Here is a 20,718-nt window from a genome sequence, read left to right as displayed (position 1 = left end):
GCATCCTCTGATCATTTGCCTAAGTAGCCATTCCTCGTGCAAGCCAAGACAGCAAACCTAGTGGAAAATGGGGTACAGCTGGCGGGAGCAGAAACTTTGCACGGTTTCCTGCTCCTTAGTTAACCAAGACCTTGGTGCACGGAGGCACAATTTCTAAATTTGCAGATGAGACAAAACTCAGTTGTGAAAACGTGAGCAGGATAGTGCAGTGGGTTTCCTCTGGGTGCTCACTTCCTCCCACAGTCCGAAAGATGTGCAGGTTAGGTGCACTTGGCCATGCAGGGTAACCGAACAGGTGCCAGAGTGTGGCAAGTGGGGGATTTTCACCAAAACCTCATTGCAGTGTTAATGTAAGCCTACTTGTGGCACTAATAAACAAACAAAAAAAAACTTCAAAAGAACACAGGCAAGTTGGTAGGATGGGTAGACAAGTAGCAGATGAAATTTGATACAAAGAAGTGTGAAGTGATTGAAAGGGTACAATTCTAAAAAGGGGAGCAGAGAGAATGGGGTGCATAAGTGATTGAAGGTGCCAGTACAGATTGACAGCATGGTTCATAAAGAATACAGCACCTTGGGTTTCGTTAAAAGAGGTATTGTGTACTAGAGCAAGGGGGCTATGTTGAACTTATAAAACACTGGTTCAGCTTCAACTGGTCCAGTACTGGGCATTACACTTGAGGAAAGATGTGAAGTCATTGGAGAGAGCGCGTAGAGAAGATTCACGAGAATGCTTCCAGGTATGTTTTCTTGAACAGTACGTAATGGAACAGTACGTAATGAGGGAGCAAGCTGTCCTAGATCTGGTCTTGCATAACAAGACAGGAATAATTAATGACCTCACAGTTAGGGATCCTCTCGGAAGGAGTGATCACAGTATGGTTGGATTTAAAATACACAGATGGAGCGCGAGAAGGTAAAATCCAATACCAGTGTCTTGTGCTTAGAAAGGAGACTACGATGAGATGAGGGAGGAGTTGGCCAAAGTAGACTGGGAGCAAAAACTTTACAGTGTGACAATTGAGGAACAATGGAGGACTTCCAAAGAGATCTTTCACAGTGCTCAGTATATCAGTGATATGGAAGGACTGTAAAAAACAGGGATAATCAGCTATGGATATCTAAGGAAATAAAAGAGGATAGATGATGAGAATAAACTAATTCAGAATATAAAAACAGATAGCAAACAGTTCTATAAATATGTAAGCAATCATCATCACTAAAGGGGTAGTGTTGGGCAAATCTCCAAGCCCTGATGGAATGCATGCCAGGGCACTAAAAGAGATCGCGGAGGAAAATCGCAAATGCATTGTGGCAATTTAGCAAAATTCGCTGGACTCTGGGACAGTTCTGGCAGATTGGAAAACAGCAAATGTGACACCATTGTTTAAAAAAGGAGGTAGACAAAAGATGAGTAACTATAGACTGGTTAGCTTAACTTCTAGAATAGAATCATAGAACCCTACAGTGCAAAAAGAGGCCCTTTGGCCCATCAAGTCTGCCCAGACCATAATCCCACCCAGGCCCCTATCCCATATCCCTACATATGATTACCTGCTAATCCCTGTAACCTAAACATCTTAGGACACTAAGGGGCAATTTTAGCATGGCCAATCAACCTAACCCGCACAGCTTTTGGACTGAGGGGGGAAACCGGAGCACCTGGAGGAAACCCATGCAGACACGAGGAGAATGTGCAAACTCCACACAGACACTGACCTGAGCCAGGAATTGAACCCAGGTCCCTAGAGCTGTGAAGCAGCAGTGCTAACCACTGTGCTACCGTGCCACCCCTACTTCTGTAGTGAGGAAAATGCTTGAATCTATTATCAAGGAAGAAATAGTGAAACATCGGGACAGAAATTGTCCCATTGTGAAGATGCAGCACGGGTCATTTAAAGACAGGTCATGTTTGACTAATTTACTGGAATTCTTTGAGGATATTACAAGCTCAATGGACAACGGGGAACCAGTTAACGTGGTGCATTTGGATTTCCAGAAGGCATTTGACAAGGTGCCACACAAAAGGGTGTTGCATAAGATAAAGGTACATAGCGTTACGGGTGATGTATTAGCATGGATAGAGTATTGGTTAAAAGAGTGGTAATAACTGGGTGTTTTTCTGGTTGGCGATCAGTGACTAGTGGTGTGCCTCAGGGATCAGTGCTGGGACTGCAATTGTTTACAATTTACATCGATGATTTAGAGTTGGGGACCAAGCGTAGTGTGTCAAAATTCGCAGATGACACTAAGATGAATGGAAGGGCAAAGTGTGCAGTGAACGCTGAAAGTCTGCAAAGGGATATAGATAGTCTAAATGAGTGGGCAAGGGTCTGGCAGGTGGAGTACAAATGTAGGTAAGTGTGAAGTCATCCATTTTGGTAGGAATAACAGCAAAATGGGCTATTACTTAAACGGCGAATAATTGCTGTAGGCTGCTGCGCAGAAAGACCTGGGTATTCTTGTGCATGAATCACAAGGATTTGCAGTTGCAGCAGGTAATTCAGAAGGCAAATGCAATCTTGCCCTTCATTGCTAGAGGGATGGAGTTTAAAAAACAGCAAGGTTATGTTGCAGATGTACAGGGTGCTGGTGAGGCCACACCTGGAGTACTGTGTACAGTTTTGGTCTCCTTACTTGGGAAAGAACGTACTGGCACTGGAGGGGGTGCAGAGGAGATTCACTAGGTTGATTCCGGAGTTGAGAGGGTTGGTTTATGAGGAGAGACTGATTACACTGGGGCTATACTCATTGGAATTCAGAAGAATGAGGGGATTCTTATAGAAACGTATAAGATTATGAAGGGAATAGATAAGATCGAGGCAGTGACGTTTCCACTGACAGTTTAAACCAGAACTAGGGGGCATGGCCTCAAAATAAGGGGGAGCAAATTTAGGACCAAGTTGAGGAGGAACTTCTTCCCCCAAACGGTTGTGAATTTGTGAAATTCCCTGCCCAATGAAGCACTGAAGCTACCTCACTGAATGTAAAGGCAAAGATCAACAGGTTTTTGAACAGTAAAGGAACTAAGGATTATGGTGCACACGCGTGGTGTTGGGGGTGGGAGGTGGAGCTGAGTTCACAAAAAGATCAGCCATGATCTTATTAAAGGGGGGGGAGCATGCTTGAAGGGCCAAATGGCCTATTCCTGCTCTTAGTTCTTATGTGGACCTTCAGTTAAAATGGATAGACTGGAGAAGATAGGACTGTTCTCCATTGTGGAGAGAACATTGAGAGGAGATTTGATTGAGGTATTCAAAATCGTGAGAGGTGTGAACAGAGTAGATAGGGAGAAACAGTTCCCACTGGTTTGATTGAAAACAAAAGGGATAGGTTTAATGTAATTGGCAAAAGGATCAAAGACAAGAGAAGAAACTTCTTCATGCAGTGAGTGATTGGCATCCACAACACACAAGTAGAGGGTGTAATGGAAGCAGGTTCAATTGAAGCTGTCAAGAGGGAGGTGGATCACTATCTGATGAAGAATGTGCAGGGTTACAGGGAGAAGGTGGAGGAATAGGACTAGGTGAATTGCTCAATTGACAGCCAGTACAGGAAGATGGGCTGAATAGCCTCCTTCTGTGCTGGAACAATCCTATGATTCTAGCAGAAGTAAATAATGTGGAATTCAGCTGCAGTGTCTTTGGGCATTTTAATTCAGTATACAGATAAAAAAACTGAACGTGAACCCTTTTCGGTCTTTCACGGCTCAGAAATACAGCAATATTTTCTTTATTGGCGAAACCATCATCAACAGATAACTGTTTTCTTTAAACAAATGAAGGTTTGCTTAGCAGTTGGCCAGAACAATATTAGATGGAATTTTCTGGTAACTGCGAATTCTTTTCATTGAGTCGCAACAATGACAATCAAACATCAACAACCAGAAAGCATCAACCGTCAGCACAGATTTCTAACACAAACCAAATCATTCTGGCACAAATTCAAGATTTCAATCTAATCCAGTGATGATCAGCTGGTGCTGGAAGGACTCAATAGATTGTCCTCTCATTCACATTGCTACAGAAACCTTTCGATCAGCTTACAGCCTTAGGCAGCAACAAGGCATGCCTTTATAAAATATCTGTTAAAAAAATACAATGGCAAATTTTCAGAAAACCTAAGGATTAAGTCATTGTCCAGGTGTCAGAATTATTAGTTGAACTCGGGATGGGTTGGGGTGAGGCAGACAGAGGGGAAGAATGGGGACTGGAGATAAGAGTGAGAGAGAGAGGGGGATGGAAGGAGAGACACATAAGATCACTACTCTCAATCATCTCACAACGTCTTCTGAACAGGATCCTTGTGTGGACACTGGATGGGAACTTGCAAAACAAATCTACAACGCGTATGGTACTGGCTGCAAAATGATCCATGGTCAGCCAATCCCCGAGAATAAAGAACAGGTGCACTAATAGAAGACCAAAATTCACCAACAAGCACAGTCACTTCCAATCTAACTTTATATCATTTTCTAATTCACACAAAAGTAGCCGTACATCATTGTTACTCGTTTATACGTCAAAGCAACCGTACCAAATGCATCAAGACACCATGTTGCATCGATAAATTTAGAACGAAGGGAACAAGTTGGGGAGCAATGTAACAATTCAAATATCATATGGAAAGTTTAAAAAGGAATGAAGCAACAAAACATATTTTACTCTCGAGCCATCACAGAGGACTGTTCGAAGAATTGTTGTACCAATTTGCTGGGTAATCATGTGACAGGTATTTTGGTGAAAGCAATGCAAATATTTTTTAATCTGTCCCTCCCTCTCTCCTCTGTCTTCAGTGTTGTTAAAGGGAAGCAGTTTCAATGAATACAGGAACCTGGGAAGAAAGCCTGTTTATATTTATTAACTTTCCCCAATAGTGACAAAGGTATTAAGTCCCAATAAGATAAGTTTATTTATTTATTAGTCATAAGTAGGCTTACATTAGCAATGCAATGAAGTTACTGTGAAATTCCCCTAGTCGTCTGTTCGGGTACACTGAGGAAGAATTTAGCACGGCCAATGCACCTAACCAGTACACCTTTAAGACTACGGGAGGAAACCGGAGTACCCGAAGGAAACGCACGCAGACAAGGGGAGAAGGTGCAGACTCCGCACAGACAGCTACCCTAGTCAGGAATCAAACCAGAGTCCTTGGCGCTATGAGGCAGCAGTGCTCACCTCTTGTGCCACCATACCGCCCAATAAGTTCATAAGACCACAAAATAAAGGAATTAGGCCATTCAACCCAATGAGTCTGCTCCACCATTCAATCATGGCTGATAAATTTCTCAATCCCATTCATAGAATCCCTACAGTGCAGAAGGAGGCCGTTCAGCCCATTAAGCCTGCACCAACCACAATCCCACCCAGAACCTATTCCCATAACCTCACATTTAACCTGCTAATCCCCTGACACTAGAGTCAATTTAGTATGGCCAATCAACCTAAGCCGCACATCTTTGGAAAGTGGGAGGAAACAGTGAGAATGTATCAAACTCCCCACAGACAGTGACCCATGCCAGGAATTGAACCAGGGTGCCTGGCGCTGTGAGGCAGCAGTGCTAACCACTGTGCTGCCCATAATAACTAGACTATTAATCCAGAAACTCAGCTAATGTTCTGGGTACCCAAATTTGAATCACGCCATGGCAGATGGTGGAATTATAATTCAATAAAAGTAACTGGAATTAAGAATCTATTGATGATCATGAAACCATTGCTGGAAAAACCCATCTGGTTCACTAATGTTCTTCAGGGAAGGAAATCCACTGCCCTGATCTAATCTGATCTACATGGGACTCCAGAGCCATATTGCTATGGCTTTTGAGCCACGTGTTTATATACTGGTTTGTATACATTTGGGTTTAGAAGATTGAAGGGTGATCTGATTTGACGCAATTTACTTTGGAGTAAGCAAGGAGACAACATTACAACTGCTGTTAGAAATGGCCTAGCAAGCCACTCAGTTATATCAATCACTCAAGAAGACAGTTCACCATCACCTTCTCAAGGACAACTAGGGGCAGGCAATAAATACCGGTCAGCCAGCGATACCCATGTCCCACAACTGAATAAAAAGCGAGAAGTCTTGTCAAACTAGGGAAACTCTTCACTGATCTGTGCGCCTGTAAAGAACGTACAGGCATATAGGAATAGTGTGAATTTGAAGTGTCTTCTGGTGTTTGCAATGAGATCTCGCCAACCATTTTGTCTGATGTAATATATAATTCATTTTTCCTGTTAAACAAATATTTTATTCTTTGCGTTAAAAGTTAATCAGCAGACTCCTGTGAATCGGTTTAGTAACTTTCCTCTATTAAGCTAGGTTTCATTCTGAGATTTGACTTGCCTCATTATCAGCTGGAATCATAACACTGTCCTCATGAATTAACTCTATAAGCCCTGGTGAAAGAATACATATCTACAGACGATTTCCATTGGTTGGTAATAGAACAAAGACATATCACAAATTTAGGATTGTGAATAATAGAAGGAACAGCTAGAACGTGAAACTCTGTCAAAATGTTCATAGAGTGCACGATAGTTTTCCGGAGGCTTGAAAATGAGGTGAAGAGGACATGGGACACAAGCAAGTGAGGAGGATTAGGCTGGGATAAAGCTAGGATGAAAAGAGTGTCCTGTTCTCTGGTGCAATATTCTACAATGAATTCTATGGGCAGTCAAGCTAAGTGGTAACCATAGTCCCAGATGGCCACAGGCTGCTCTCCCCTTGAGGGGGAAAGCTGACTGGTGGTGATTAATCTCAGGGTCACCACACCTCAGGCTAGGGGCAAAGTTGAGAAGACAGGGCCTTCATGTATAATCTCAGCTAGTATGGGAATTGAGCCTGCATTGTTGATGTTGCTCCACATTACAAACCAGTTGTCCAGCCAACTGAGTGGTGGACTCTAATGAATTAATCATCAAGTCTGATAGAATCCTAGAATCCCTAGAGTACAGCAGTCCATTCAGCTCTGAGTTTATACCAACCACAATCCAGGCCTTATTCATGTAACCCCACACATTTACCTTGCTAATTTCCTGACACTAGGGTCAATTTAACATGGCCAATCAACCTTATCCACACATCTTAGGAATATGCAGCAGAAAATCTGTCCAGCTTAGGGAACAGTAAGTGGTAGGGAGCAGTACCAGGATGAAGATTGTTTCAAAGATAATCGTTTACTGGGTTAAAGCATTACAGTTTCGTAATTTTAAAAATCGTTTTCAGAAATAATCAACTAGAAAAAAATGTAAACCACAACATAAAACAATGGCAATTAATGCAAAAGAAAAGTGTGGATATAATTCCTGCTTGTACAAGTCACCATGACACTCAGCAACAAGACGGATGTTTCTGCAGCCAAATTCAAGCCCATCAGAAATAATACAAACTGGAAATAAATTCATACTTGTCTCAGCTCAAAGCTGAGGATTTCGATCATTTCCTGCTTACATATCTCTTAATTTCCTGTCACAGCAGGAATACACAATCACTGCCAATTCTACCCCCACTTCCAAGAATGTATTGCTTTCAGATTCATTAAAAAATAAAGTTCCCTTACAACGGAGATCAGAATAATCTGTTAATTGCAGGTTACAGAATTATTTAAGAGGGAAGGGAAGTAAAATGACAATGGTAAAACTCAACATTTCATGTTTTTACAAATGTGGAAAAATGTAAATTAAAATTCACTGAAAAGCCAGTTGAAGTGACCTCAACCTAGGTCACCTCACTTACAGAACTGTCAGGTGAATGAGTTCAACTTTGCAATAATTAAGCCGACATGAAATGAAATCTCCTGACCTCATTTTGTAATACTTCAAATCAATAGGAGATGATTACATTTGGTTCTGTCAGAGCAAACCCTCAACCACATGGACTTCAAGAATTGGCCATTTGCTTGAAACCCTCACTAATATACACTTCGCCACATTCGAAGAGATAATAGGCATTAGACTTGAACACCTCTCAATTTAAGATATTACACAGCATACTCTACAGTCCTATTGGACTTATTCATGAGTAAATGGTAATAGGGCCACACAGTTGCTCAATAGCTCTAAGGCTGTCAAAGACAACAAGCAGATAGTTCACTCTCAGCTGATGTCATCTCCCAGCCTATCACTAGGGGAAAGAGCGCAGGAAGATATCCAGGCTTGCTCTCCATGTGGGGGAAATACCAGCTCAACGGTTGTCCAATTCCATGGTCAAAACTGGAAAGTCATTGTGTAAGCAATTACAGGGCACACATTCACATCTCACCCAACCACTTTGTATATTGTGGTAGAGAGAAAAAGCTTAATTCAAAATCCTGGAACTCCCTCCGCAACAGCACTCTAGCTTACTACACTACATGGACTTCAGTGGTTCAAGAAGGCAGCTCACCACCACCTAAGGGCAGTTAGGGGTATGTAATGAATGCTGGCCTAGCCAGCGAAGCCCTCATCCCTTGGATGAATAAAAATTCCCAAAAATTTCACCACAACTACAATGCAAACGCACCGAATGGTACTCACCAAGTGTTGGTCTGATTGGATAACACTGGTTATATGACTCAGATCAAGTGGAGATGAATGCGGACCAACTTTATCAATGCTAAGCTGGAGTGAACTCTGCAAAACAAAGTAAATTCCCAATTATTCAACAAAATACTCCAAAGATTGATTATTAAGCACTCAGGCTTGACACCATTGTTAAGGTTTTTAAAGAAAGTTTAATTTGCATCTATATGGTTTAATGGAGAAGAAACTGCATTGAACAAATGTATAATGTTGTGATGTGATCAATGATAGATTTACAGTGACTTGTACTGCATTCCTGATGCAGTATAACTCATGCTATTCTCTTCAGACACATTCCAAGCTCGGAAACGTAAGAATTAAACAAAAAAATATACCAGGGAGCAGTTTTGCAGCAAGTTCACACCAATACAGTTGAGCAAATGCTAAGAAACACCTGTAGCACAAATACCTTGCAGAAGGCTCAAGCTCACCAACTAGAAGAATGAAGGGAGATCAGACTGAGGTTTACAAGATGATAAAAGGTAAAGTGGACATGGGGCGGATGCTTCCTCTTGTGGGGCATTCTAGGACGAAAGGTCATAGTCTTTGGATAAGGGGTAGCAAATTTAAAACAGAATTGAGGAGAAACTACTTCTCCCAAAGGGTTGTGAATCTGTGGAATTTGCTATCTCAACATGCAATGGACGTTGGGACAGTGAGTAAATGTGAGGAGTGAGACAGATTTTTAATTGGTAATGGGTTGAAGGTCACATGGAGAAGGCAGGAAAATGGGGAAGAGGAGCATATCAGCCATGATTGACTCTGCTCTGCCAGTCAATGGGCCAAATGGCCAAATTCTGCCCTTATATCTTATGAACTTATAGATCTTATAGTGGATGCCACAGATCTATGAAGGTAACAAGACAGGTCGATAAGCTGGTTACAAAGGCACATGGAAGCCTTTCATCCATTATCCAAGGCACAGAATAGGGAGGTTATGCTGAAACTATACAAAATGTTAGTTTGGCCACAACTCGAGTACTTGTGCAGTTCTGGTCATCTCATTACAGAGAGGATGGAATTGCAAAGGAGAGGGTAATTTATGAGGATGTTGCCAGGGCTGGAAAATTTCAGCAATGAGGAGAGATTGGATAGGCTGAGGTTGGTCTCCTTAGGACAGGGGAGGCTGCATAATTAAGGTGACCATGCACCCCAGTCATTCTTTCTCCCACCTTCTCCATCAGGAAGAAGACAAAAGTCTGAGGTCATGTGCAAACCGTTGAGAACAGCTTCTTCCCTGCTGCTGCCAGATTTTTGAATGGACCTACCTTGCGCTAAGTTGCTCTGTCTGTACACCCTGGCTATGACTGCAAGACTATATTCTGCACTCTGTCCTTTCCTTGTCTATGAACAGTATGTTTTGTCTGTATTGCACATAAGAAACAATACTTTTCATTGTATACTAATACATGTAACAATAATAAATCAAATCAAATGAATATTCAGTTTTGCAATTTCAGTGTTCTGTAGTTTTGTGGAGAAGCTTCCCAGTTATCTTTTCAGTATAGTCTCTTGCTGACTTGATTGACCTCCATAGTCAGAGAGAGACAGAGGGAGGGAGACAGTCAGAGAGACAGAGACAAGACAAAGGGAGAGAGACATGCCTGAAAAATGCGCAAGGGTACTGTGCGCACTTGTTGGCTTTAACATGTCCAATTTCCAGCACTAGTTCTCACAGAACACAAGCCAACTGATAACTGGGGCAGCTGTTCAGCTGGCTCTTAATCCACCCCTTGTACATAAGGGAAGGGGAATCAACAAAAAACAAACTGTTTGGGCATTACCCAGTGAACCTCAAGATGTGATTATCAATTGTCTCCACCAAAGATAGTGTGGAGAAAAGGACAAGGCCTGAGAAATTAGCCCAACATAAAACTGGACACTGTAAATTAACACAGCTGAAAACTGCTTCTACGTCGGTGCAACATCGAGGGCCGAAGGGCCTGTACTGCGCTGTAATGTTCTATGAGGTTACCACAGGTCAAAAGCCAAGAGGGACACATATCAGAACTGTCTCGCATATCGAACAGGGGTACTTCATCTTAATTATAGGGAAGTCATCATGACCCAAAATCAGAAACCAGACCTCTCATGTTGAAAGGAGCATACTTTACAGTGGAGTAGTAATGAAAGCCACCAGGAGGTACTCAGCCAGAAGGCATTATGATTGTGTTTGCCCTAGTTTCAGCCAGACTCACTGCTTTAAAGAGATACGTACAACTTGGATGACCTGGCCGAACCTCATTGGGTGTTGTGAACCCCCACCTGTCACCTCATTGATTGAAAACCAGTGAATGTTTGAAGAAGGTGGAGAATAAAAACAGCCATATTCAAAACAAACTCCAGCGAAGCCACCACAATATCTACTGTGAGCTGGGATGACGCAAGAGTACATGCGAGAGCCAACTTTGTGCTAAGAGGACCTTGAGTTAATCTGTTGCTGTGAACTCATTGAATTGAATCCAACAGCCCAATCGATTTCACCCGACCGGGTAATGTCTATTTCTCAGACAACTAGCCTAGTTTGAGAAAAGTTAACTTATTGTTTAAGAATTATTTCTTTAATCCGTGAGTGTTTTAATAAAGGCAAGTTTGAACCACAGTCCTTTGTTGGTCTCAAAGCAAAAGCATTTGAGCAAATGTGACAAACTGATTGAAGTGTCTGTGTAGAATATTTCACAGACAACAACGGCAGTTACTTTTTGGATGCTTCAAAGAAGTAACTTGTCAGGTAATAAGGTGAAGTTCCATTATCTCTTCGAGGAAGACCCTGCAGCAATTCAGCCAATGGCTTCTGTTCCCATTTCAAAAAAACCTCAGGTCTTATTTAAACTCCAATATTTCCATAATTTGATCTTTTTCTCCTTCATTATGATGACACAATGCTAGATGAATCTTCCAGCCTTGTTTAGATGATAAAGAACTTGGTCTCTATTATCTGTAGGTGGTATCTCCTCAGACTACCTGGTGAACAATAGAGACATGCTAACTCTACCTTTCTGCTCTCTCTAAGATTCTTGCAGACTGACTATATTGTTGAGGCTCAGCAATGTTTTAGGAAAAAAACCATAATCCAATCCTACAATGGCTTCATATGGACTTTTCCCCTCTCAAAGTCAATCTTAATGGCAATATGAATTACGTGGGCCTTGCATCCAGGTAGAAACATGAAGTTATCCATCTCTTCAACTTCATTCTATCTGGGAATTAAATAAACAGTTTGCAAAACATGACATTTCTAACACCTCCTTGGGAGATGCCACGAAAAAGATACAAAAGTCTGCAGTCACATACCAACTGACTCAAGAACAGCTTCTTCCCTGCTGCCATTGGACTTTCGAATGGACCTACCTCACACAAAGTTAATCTTTCTCTACACCCTAGCTCTGACTGTAACACTACATTTTGCACTCTCTCCTTTCCTTCTCATAGAATTCTCAGTGCAGAAGGAGGCCATTTGGCCCATCAAGTCTGTACTGATCACAATCCCACCCAGGCACCATCCCCATAACCCCATGCACTTATCCTCGCTAGTCTCCCTGACACTAAGGGACAATTTAGCGTGGCCAATCTACCTAACCCACACAGCTTTGGACTGAGAGAGGAAACTGAAGCACCTGGAGGAAACCCACACAGACACGGGGAGAGTGTGCAAACTCCATACAGACAGTGATCCAAGCCAGGAATCGAATCCAGGTTCCTGGCGCTGTGAAGTAGCAGTGCTAACCACTGCACCACAGTAAACGGTGCACCTTGTCTGTATAGCATGCAAGAAACAACGTATACTCATACGTCTGACAACAATAAATCAAATCATGCTCCTTTTCCCTCTCTGTCTGGTATTCAGACACATCCTTAAAAGATTAGTTTGCAGGATTATGCACACAAAAGCTCGGATGCAAGACAAAATTGCACTGTTCTTTGAAAAGAGCTGGCACAGACTGAATGGCCTCCTTCTGTGCTGTAAGATTGTGCGAGCTGTTTCCAAAGAGACACGGCAGCGGGTAAGTAAAGTTAATGTTTGCCAGGATCTCAAAGTTCAAGTCATATTCGGCATTCAAACAAAAGAGATGGCCCTTTCTTCCTCCTGCCCCACCCTTCTCATTCAACAACACTGAATCACAGACAAGACCGAATAAACACTGACTGCAGAGCCACGATAAAAGAACATTTTCCGGCAATCACAATATAAAAAAACCCCAGGCAAAGTAACTGCAAATAAACAGCAGATCAGTGAGTATTTGGAAAAAGTATTCCATGAGAGGCCAACCATCAGAACTGGCAAACATAAACTGACAACATATCCTTTCACTTTCATATTGCAGTTTTGACAACAAGCTCGAGGTGCTGAATGGCCTACTGCCGTTTCCATGTTCCTATACCTGTCTGGGTATTATCGCATATTTGCTTTAGTAATCCCTCAGTGCTTTACAGCAGAACCCCCATAACTATCATCAATGTTGCTCCCACAAGTGACACTTGAAATAGAACCCGAGGGATTTAGTGACATGCAAATCACTCTGTACGACACATTCAACCCTGTTAATTAAATCTCGTTTTCATTTTTGTACACCCTTCCTTGATGGATGAAGATTAACCTCATCCCCACTCACTCATTCTTCCATCTTTCCATTCCCCAGTCCGTACGTAACAGCAACCTGGAGACGGGGAAATGGGTACACACACAGCTCACCCCACCAACAAATGATGCTCTTAATTCAGCAGAGGCAGCCAGTGGGTACTTTCTTTCTGGGTTCCTCTCCATTGCTGCAGAGTCTCCATGGTGCCATAAAACACCTCCCTAATGCATTGCAGGAGAGACCAGCAATCAGAGCAGAGGCTTGGGGAAGGAAGGGGGGATGGGGTGGGGGAAGTTGAACAAACATGTCATACAACACTTCACAGAATCCCAAGAGTGTAGAAGGAGGCCATTTGGCCCATTGGCTCTGAACCAACCATAGTCCCACCCAGGCCCTATTCACATAACCCCACATATTAACCCTGCGAATCCCCCTGACACTAGGGTAAATTTAACATGGCCAATCAACCTAACCTCCACATCTTTGGAGTGTGGGAGGAAACCCGGAGCACCCAGAGGAAACCCATGCAGACATGGGGAGAATGTGCAAACTGCACACAGATAGCGACCCGAGGCTGGAATTGAACCTGGGTCTCTGGCACTGAGAAGCAGCAGGGTACCCACTGTGCTGCCGCTCACTTGGGATGAGATTCCCATTCATCAATGCTCATCTTACCTTTTCAACTTTTAGTTAAAAAGATATAGTAAAATGAAAACTCCATCCATTAGCAAGATTGAGAAAGAGAGGGCAAGAGAGAGCGTGAGTGATTGAAAGAAAAGCAGGTTAAGTCAACAGAAAATGCTGGGAAAAACTTGGAGTGTCAAGCAGCATTTGTGGAGAGAGATAAACAGAGTTGCTGTTTGATGTTGACCAACTCTTGTAACACTTGGAAGAAACTTAGGGTGGCACAGCAGTTAGCACTGCTGCCTCACAATGCCCAAGATCCAGGCTTGATTCCAGCCTTGGATGGCTGGAGTTTGTACGTTCTCCTTATGTCTGCTTGGTTTCATCCAGGTGCTCCGATTTCCTCCCACAGTCCCAAGGTGTGCAGGTTAGGGGGATTAACCATGCTAAATTGCCCCTTAGAGTCCAAAGATGTGTAGACGAGGTGGATTGGACATGGTAAGTGCATGGAGTTACAGGAATAGGGTGGAGGGGAGGGCCCAGGTGGGGCTCTCATTTGGCCCATAGAGTCAGTGCAAACTCTATGGGCCAAATGGCCTCTTTCTGCACTGTGGGGATTCTATGATTCTTTACCAGTTTATAAGGAGGGGACCTGGAAAAGGTGGAAGGAAACAGAACAGCCTGTTTGGATTTTAGCCCACATGACATATCTTTCCTGCATTCAACTCACCAAAATTAAAAAAAACAGGTAAATTAAAACATGAAAAAAAGGAGAAATCATATGGAGTAAATAGGCATTCGAAATATTGATGTGATATAAATATCCGGAAAGGTTATCTCAACATCTTTTATTGTTTATAATCTAAACTTCTCCAATGAGTTAGCTCTGTCAATTGAAAAGGGGAACTTAAAATCTTCATGTTAAATTGCTTCAAAGCACCCTGCAACTAGTTAAATACTTTTGGGGATGCAATTGCTGTTGTAAAACAGGGAAATAAAGCAGACAATTTGCACACAGCAAAATCCCTCAGTCATAAAGACAAATGACAGGAAGGCAAGTTTTGGTGATGATGTTGAGAAGCAAATACGGACAAGGCCACTCACAGGGTCACCCCCTGCCCCCCGCTCCTGCATCCCACCACCCCCCCCCCGACAACATCCTACTACCATCCCTCATATGTTCCCCCTCACCCCTCCACAACATCCACCCCTCCCATCCTACTACCATTCCCACCCCCCTCATACAGCCCTCCTACAACATCCACCCCTCCCATCCTACTTCCCACCCTGCCCCTCATATGCCCCCCCTCAACCTCCCATCCCACTTTTCTTCAAGTAATATTTTGAGATCTCTGCTCCCCAAAGGAATAACTCTGCAACATCTCATCTGCAAGACAGTACGTCACTCCCTCTGCGCTGAAGGGTCAGTTTCCATGTGCCTACATTTTTTAGTGGCAAATGTACCCACGATCCACTGACTTAAGTGCTGCAGGCAGTTCAGCTAAGGGTCACTTAGAGCGTGAACTGATTGCATTTCATTTGTTAAACTGCATTTTCTTTCTCTATAACAGAATTGCCAGCAGTGCTTCAGAGGGAGAGAAAAAAATTCATTGGCTAGATTTAAATGTTGACTGTGCTTCTAGTATTCTACAGTTGATTTATTAATTATGATTGCTCCTATCACTGAGGAAATGACCTGGAGGGAACAAATCTTAATCCTAGCACTACACATATCCTCCATAAGGTGATGGCACAGTGAAAAGCACTGCTGCCTCACAGCGCTAGAGACACAGGTTCGATCCCCAACTTGGGTCTCTGTCTGTGCAGAGTCTGCACATTCTCTGCGTGTCTGTGTGGGTTTCCTCCGGATGCTCCGGTTTCCTCCCACAGTCTGGAAGACATGCTGATTAGGTCCACTGGCCATACTAAATTCTCCCTCAGTGCCCCTGAACAAATGCCAGAGTGTGGCGACTACAGCATTTTCACAGTAACTTCATTGCACTGTTAAGGTAAGTCTACTTGTGACACTAATAAATAAATTAAAACTTTAAAAATAAAATCCCTTCCATACGCTATACAAACTGGGAAGGACTAAAAATTACATATGCTGCATTTTAAAAACTGAATGATCATTTTGTCAATATAGCCCTACAATTTAAGCTGGAATTTTCATGGAAATATTTCTTCGTATTTGGTTTCCACAGATCCTCACAGTCAAGGTCATCCACAAAAACACATCATAGAATGTCTACAGTGCAGGAGGAGGCCATTCAGACCATCAAGCCTGCACCAACAACGCTCCCACCAGGCCCCGTAACCCCACATGTTTAACCTGCTCTCTAATCTCTCCAATTTACGCATCCTGGGACACTAAGGGGCAATTTGGCATGGCCAATCCACCTAACCTGCACATCTTTCAACTATGAGAGGAAACCAGAGCACCCAGAGGAAACCCACACAGACACAGGGAGGATGTGCAAACTCCATACAGACAATTACCCAGGTCTGGAATTGAACCCGGGTCCCTGGCGCTGTGAGGCAACAGTGCTAGCCACTGCGCTTCAAAACAAAACCGACAAGTACTGAAAATACATCACAAGACATGCAACATCAAAGAGTGAATGACAGCTTAACATTTAACACCAGAATCAATAAGCAGAGAGGTTATGTTGCAGCACTAGCAATACGTATAACCTGCAAGGGGAATTCAAATACCTCCTAGGCACAGGGGAAATTCAAACTGAAGCTTATCAAAAACACATACAGAATAACACCCTCATATCAGTAATGAAGACTATCTAACTACTGAATTGTCATAAAAAGCCACCCAGTTCATTATTGCCCATTAGGAAAACTGCCATCCTAACCCAGTCTGCTCAACATATGACTCCACACCCACAATAAAGTAGTTGGCTCTTAACTACTGTTAAATGGCCCAGCAAGCCATTCAGTTGTATTCAAGCATAATTACACACATCACATGGACAAATTAATAATATAAAAATCTAGCCCTAAAGTAGTAACATATAATTACATTCAAAACATCCTATGCTGCACATTCTTCCACATCACCACAGTTCCACCAGATGTAATATCAAAACTTAACATGATTAATTCCAAATTCATTCACTCCACCTGCCCCTCCCACCCCAACCCCCACATGTGCCCATTCTGGTCACATACTGACTGACCAAACTCACCCCAAATGTCCATCCTGGTCAGTTATTGACCAACCCCCACCCCCTGAATGACCACCCCAGTCAGCTACTGACCAAACAACCTCACCCCCACATATCCATCCTGGTCAGCTACTGACCGACCAACCTCACCCCGCCCCCCCCCCATCCCCACATGTCCATCCTGGTCAAATACTGGCAGACCAACCTCACCCCCACATGTCCATCCTGATCAGATACCAACCGACCAGCCTCCACACCCCTCCCCCAGCTGATTCTCACACACACGTAAGCATCCAAGAGGGAAACTCACCCCATTCTTTGCGGCTTCCTCGTTGAGAGCAGTGACCCAGGCCTTCTGCCACTCACGGTTCCAGCTCTCCAAGCAGAGCAGCCAGGAGAGGAGGGCGGTGGCAGCAGCCGCCCCCTCAGAGGGGTCGCCCGGAGGTGGGCCCGCCACGGCCCCAGCCTTGACCTCAGCCCGGGAGGGGCCCGAGAGCCGCTGAAGGCCATACAAGGCCAGCGTGAGGACCGAGACCAAGAAGAGGGCCAGCAGCCCTACCCACACCAGCACGTCGAAGAAACCAGACTCCATCCTGACAACTGATTCAGACAGGGGGCAGAGGCCAGAGCACAGGCTAGCCCAAGATAGGGGCAGGAAAGGTTATATATGGAATATAATATATATAGATATGCATATAGAGTTAAAATATCAGGCACTACATATTAAAAAAAAATACACTGTGTAAATATTCTTCTAAATTAGAGGCATTATGCATTTAAAAATGGACCAAAACAGGTTCAAACCTGTGGAAATTAGTGAGAAACTTAACAATTAATTAATTTACCAGAGAGTTATTTTTATTTACTCTATTGAGTTGTTACTAGGTGTTGGGGATGTTGGGTTTTATTTTCCAGCCTTTCCTGCCTCTCTCTCCATTCACTCCCCCCCCCCACCAAGTGATGGATGGGCCCAGGCACACAGCTCAATCCCCGGCCTCAGTTACTGAGCAAGCCCCGCTCTCCCTCGCTCACTCACACTCTTCCCGCAGCTCACTGAGTCGGAGCGGCAGGAAAGGCCGCACAGCAGCCAACCATCCGCCCCCGCAGCCACCTGCCCCACTCCCGGATCCCGGCTCCGCTCTCCGGGCATTGAGGGAGGGGCGGGGTCCACACAGAGCCCTCCCCGGGCCGCCTTAAAGCAGCACTGAGCCGGGAGGCTGGAGCATTCACTGCCTCTGCCTAGCTACTCATACACTATCTATCAATATATATTATATATATGTCCATTTATCTACTCTCTCTCTATATATATATAATAAATATATATTTATCTTAAAGCAGCACTGAGCCGGGAGGCTGGAGCATTCACTGCCTCTGCCTAGCTACTCATACACTATCTATCAATATATATTATATATATGTCCATTTATCTACTCTCTCTCTATATATATATAATAAATATATATTTATCTTAAAGCAACACTGAGCCGGGAGGCTGGAGCATTCACTGCCTCTGCCTAGCTACTCACCCACTCAATCTATCAATATATATTATATATATATCCATTTATCTACTCTCTCTATATATAATAAATATATATTTATCTTAAAGCAGCACTGACCCAGGAGGCTGCAGCACTCACTGCCTCTGCTCAGCTACTCACACAATACCTATCTATCTATATGTTATATATACATCCATTTACCGACTCTCACTCTATATATGTATAATAAATATATATTTATCTTAAAGCAGCACTGAGCCGGGAAGCTGGAGCACCCACTGCCTCTGCTCAGCTACTTACATACTGTCTATCTATATATTATATATCCATTTACCTACTCTCTCTATATACAAAATAAATATATATTTATCTTAAAGCAGCACTGAGTGGGGAGACTGGAGCACCCACTGTCTCTGCTCAGCTACTCACATACTGTCTATTTATCTATCTATATGTTATATATATCCAATTATCTACTCTCTCTATATATAATAAATATATATTTATCTTAAAGCAGCACTGACCCAGGAGGCAGCTCCAAGTTCCAGAGCTCTCTGCTCATTGATTCAAACTCTCTCTCTCTCTATATATAAACATATTTATTCCTTGCTCTCTCTCTGTATTTACCTCTCTGCTTTGTTCTATATATCTTTCTCTCAGTCTCTATATCTCTATTTATTTAAATCTAACTATCTCTCCCTTGTTCTCTCTATCTCTATTTACCTGTCTATTTATCCGTCTCTGCCTTGTTCTATATATCTCTTTCTCAGTGTCTATATCTCCATTTATTTACATTTATCTATCTCTCCCTTGCTCTCTCTATTTATCCATCTCTTGCCTTGTTCTATATATCTTTCTCAATTTCTATATCTCCATTTATTTGCATCTATCTATCTATCTTTCCCTTGCTCTCTATCTCTCTCTAATTATCTATTTATCCATCTCTGCCTTATATATCTTTCTCTCAAAGCCTCTCTATATTTGTTTATCTACCCCCTGTTTCTCTCCATTTAACTATCTCTCCCTTGCTCTCTATATTTATCTCGCTCTCTCAATTTATCTATTCCTGCTGTGTTATATTTACCTTTTTTTACACAAAATGTGTCTGGAATTCGCTGCCCGAGTTGGTGGTGGAAGCAGAGACTCTAAACTCTTTTAAAAAGTACCTGGATCTGTACCTTAAGTGCTGTAAGCTACAGGGCTATGGACCAGGTGCAGGAAAGTGGGATTAGAAAGAGCACCTGGGTATCCCTGGGCTGGCATGGACATGATGAGCCGATTGGCCTCCTTCTGTGCTGTAATTTTTCCATGGTTCTTTCTCTCAAAGTCTCTCTATCTCCACTTATCTATCCTTCAGGTTCTCTCTATTTATCCACCTCTGCCTTGCTCTCCCTACTTATCTGTCTTTGAGCCTTTCTATCTCTCTATTTATTTATCTCTCTCATAAATCTATCCCATCTCTATTTATCTATTCCTCCGAAAGACGTGCTGGTTAGGTGCATTGGCCATGCTAAAATTCTCACTCAGTGTACCCAAAAATGCACCAGTGTATGGCAACTAGGGGATTTTCACAGTAACTTTATTGCAATGTTGACGTAAGCCCACCTGTGACACTAATGGGGTGATGTGGCTGCTGCTAACGTCAGGGACCCAGGTTCAATTCTCAGCTTGGGTCACTTTCTGTGCAGGGTCTGCACATTCTTCCCATATCTGTGTGGGTTTCCTCTGGGTGCTCCAGTTTCATCCCACAGTCTGAAAGACACCTTGTTAAAGTCCAACAGGCGTGCTCGGCAAAGCAGCCAGCATAGGTGCATTGGCCACGCTAAAATTTTCCCTCAGTGTATCTGAACAGGTGCCGGTGTGAGATGATTAGGGGATTTTCACAATAACTTCATTACAATGTTGATGTAAGCATTTGATTTATTGTTGTCATATGTATTGGTACAAAGTGAAAAGTATTGTTTCTTGCATGCTATGCAGACAAAGCATACCGTTCACAGAGAAGGAAACGAGAGAGTGCAGAATGTACGTTCATAGCTAGGGTGCAAGAAAGATCAACTTAATGCAAGGTAGTCCATTCAAAAGTCGGATACCAGCAGGGAAAAAGCTGTTCGTGAGTCGGTTGGTACACGACCTCAGACTTCTGTATATTTTTCCGATGGAAGAAGGTAGAAGAGAGAATGTCCAGGGTGCAAGGAGTCCTTGATTATGCTGGCTGCTTTGCGGAGCACATCTGTGGACTTTACATAGGACATAAAACAGGACA

The 20,718-nt window shown here is 43.0% G+C and overlaps 1 protein-coding gene across 1 annotated transcript in view; it reads right to left on the bottom strand.

The window, feature by feature from the left end:
* The window catches only part of c2cd2 (C2 calcium dependent domain containing 2), a 56,984-nt gene extending 38,943 nt beyond the window's left edge, over positions 1–18,041 (bottom strand). Inside the window, exons 1-2 of the mRNA XM_080203405.1 lie at positions 17,258–18,041; positions 8,520–8,615 (exon numbers count right to left, since the gene is read on the bottom strand). Coding sequence (XP_080059531.1) covers positions 8,520–8,615; positions 17,258–17,539 — 378 coding nt within the window. The 5' untranslated portion in view covers positions 17,540–18,041. The remainder of the gene's footprint in view (positions 1–8,519; positions 8,616–17,257) is intronic.
* Between the last annotated feature and the right edge of the window lie 2,677 nt (positions 18,042–20,718).

This window comes from Carcharhinus amblyrhynchos, chromosome 15 (assembly GCF_965287045.1).
Source record: "Carcharhinus amblyrhynchos chromosome 15, sCarAmb.v2.hapA, whole genome shotgun sequence".
Lineage (NCBI taxonomy): Eukaryota > Metazoa > Chordata > Chondrichthyes > Carcharhiniformes > Carcharhinidae > Carcharhinus > Carcharhinus amblyrhynchos.
The sequence above is the reverse complement of the archived record's forward strand: the minus strand, read 5'-3'. Positions and strand labels throughout refer to the sequence as shown.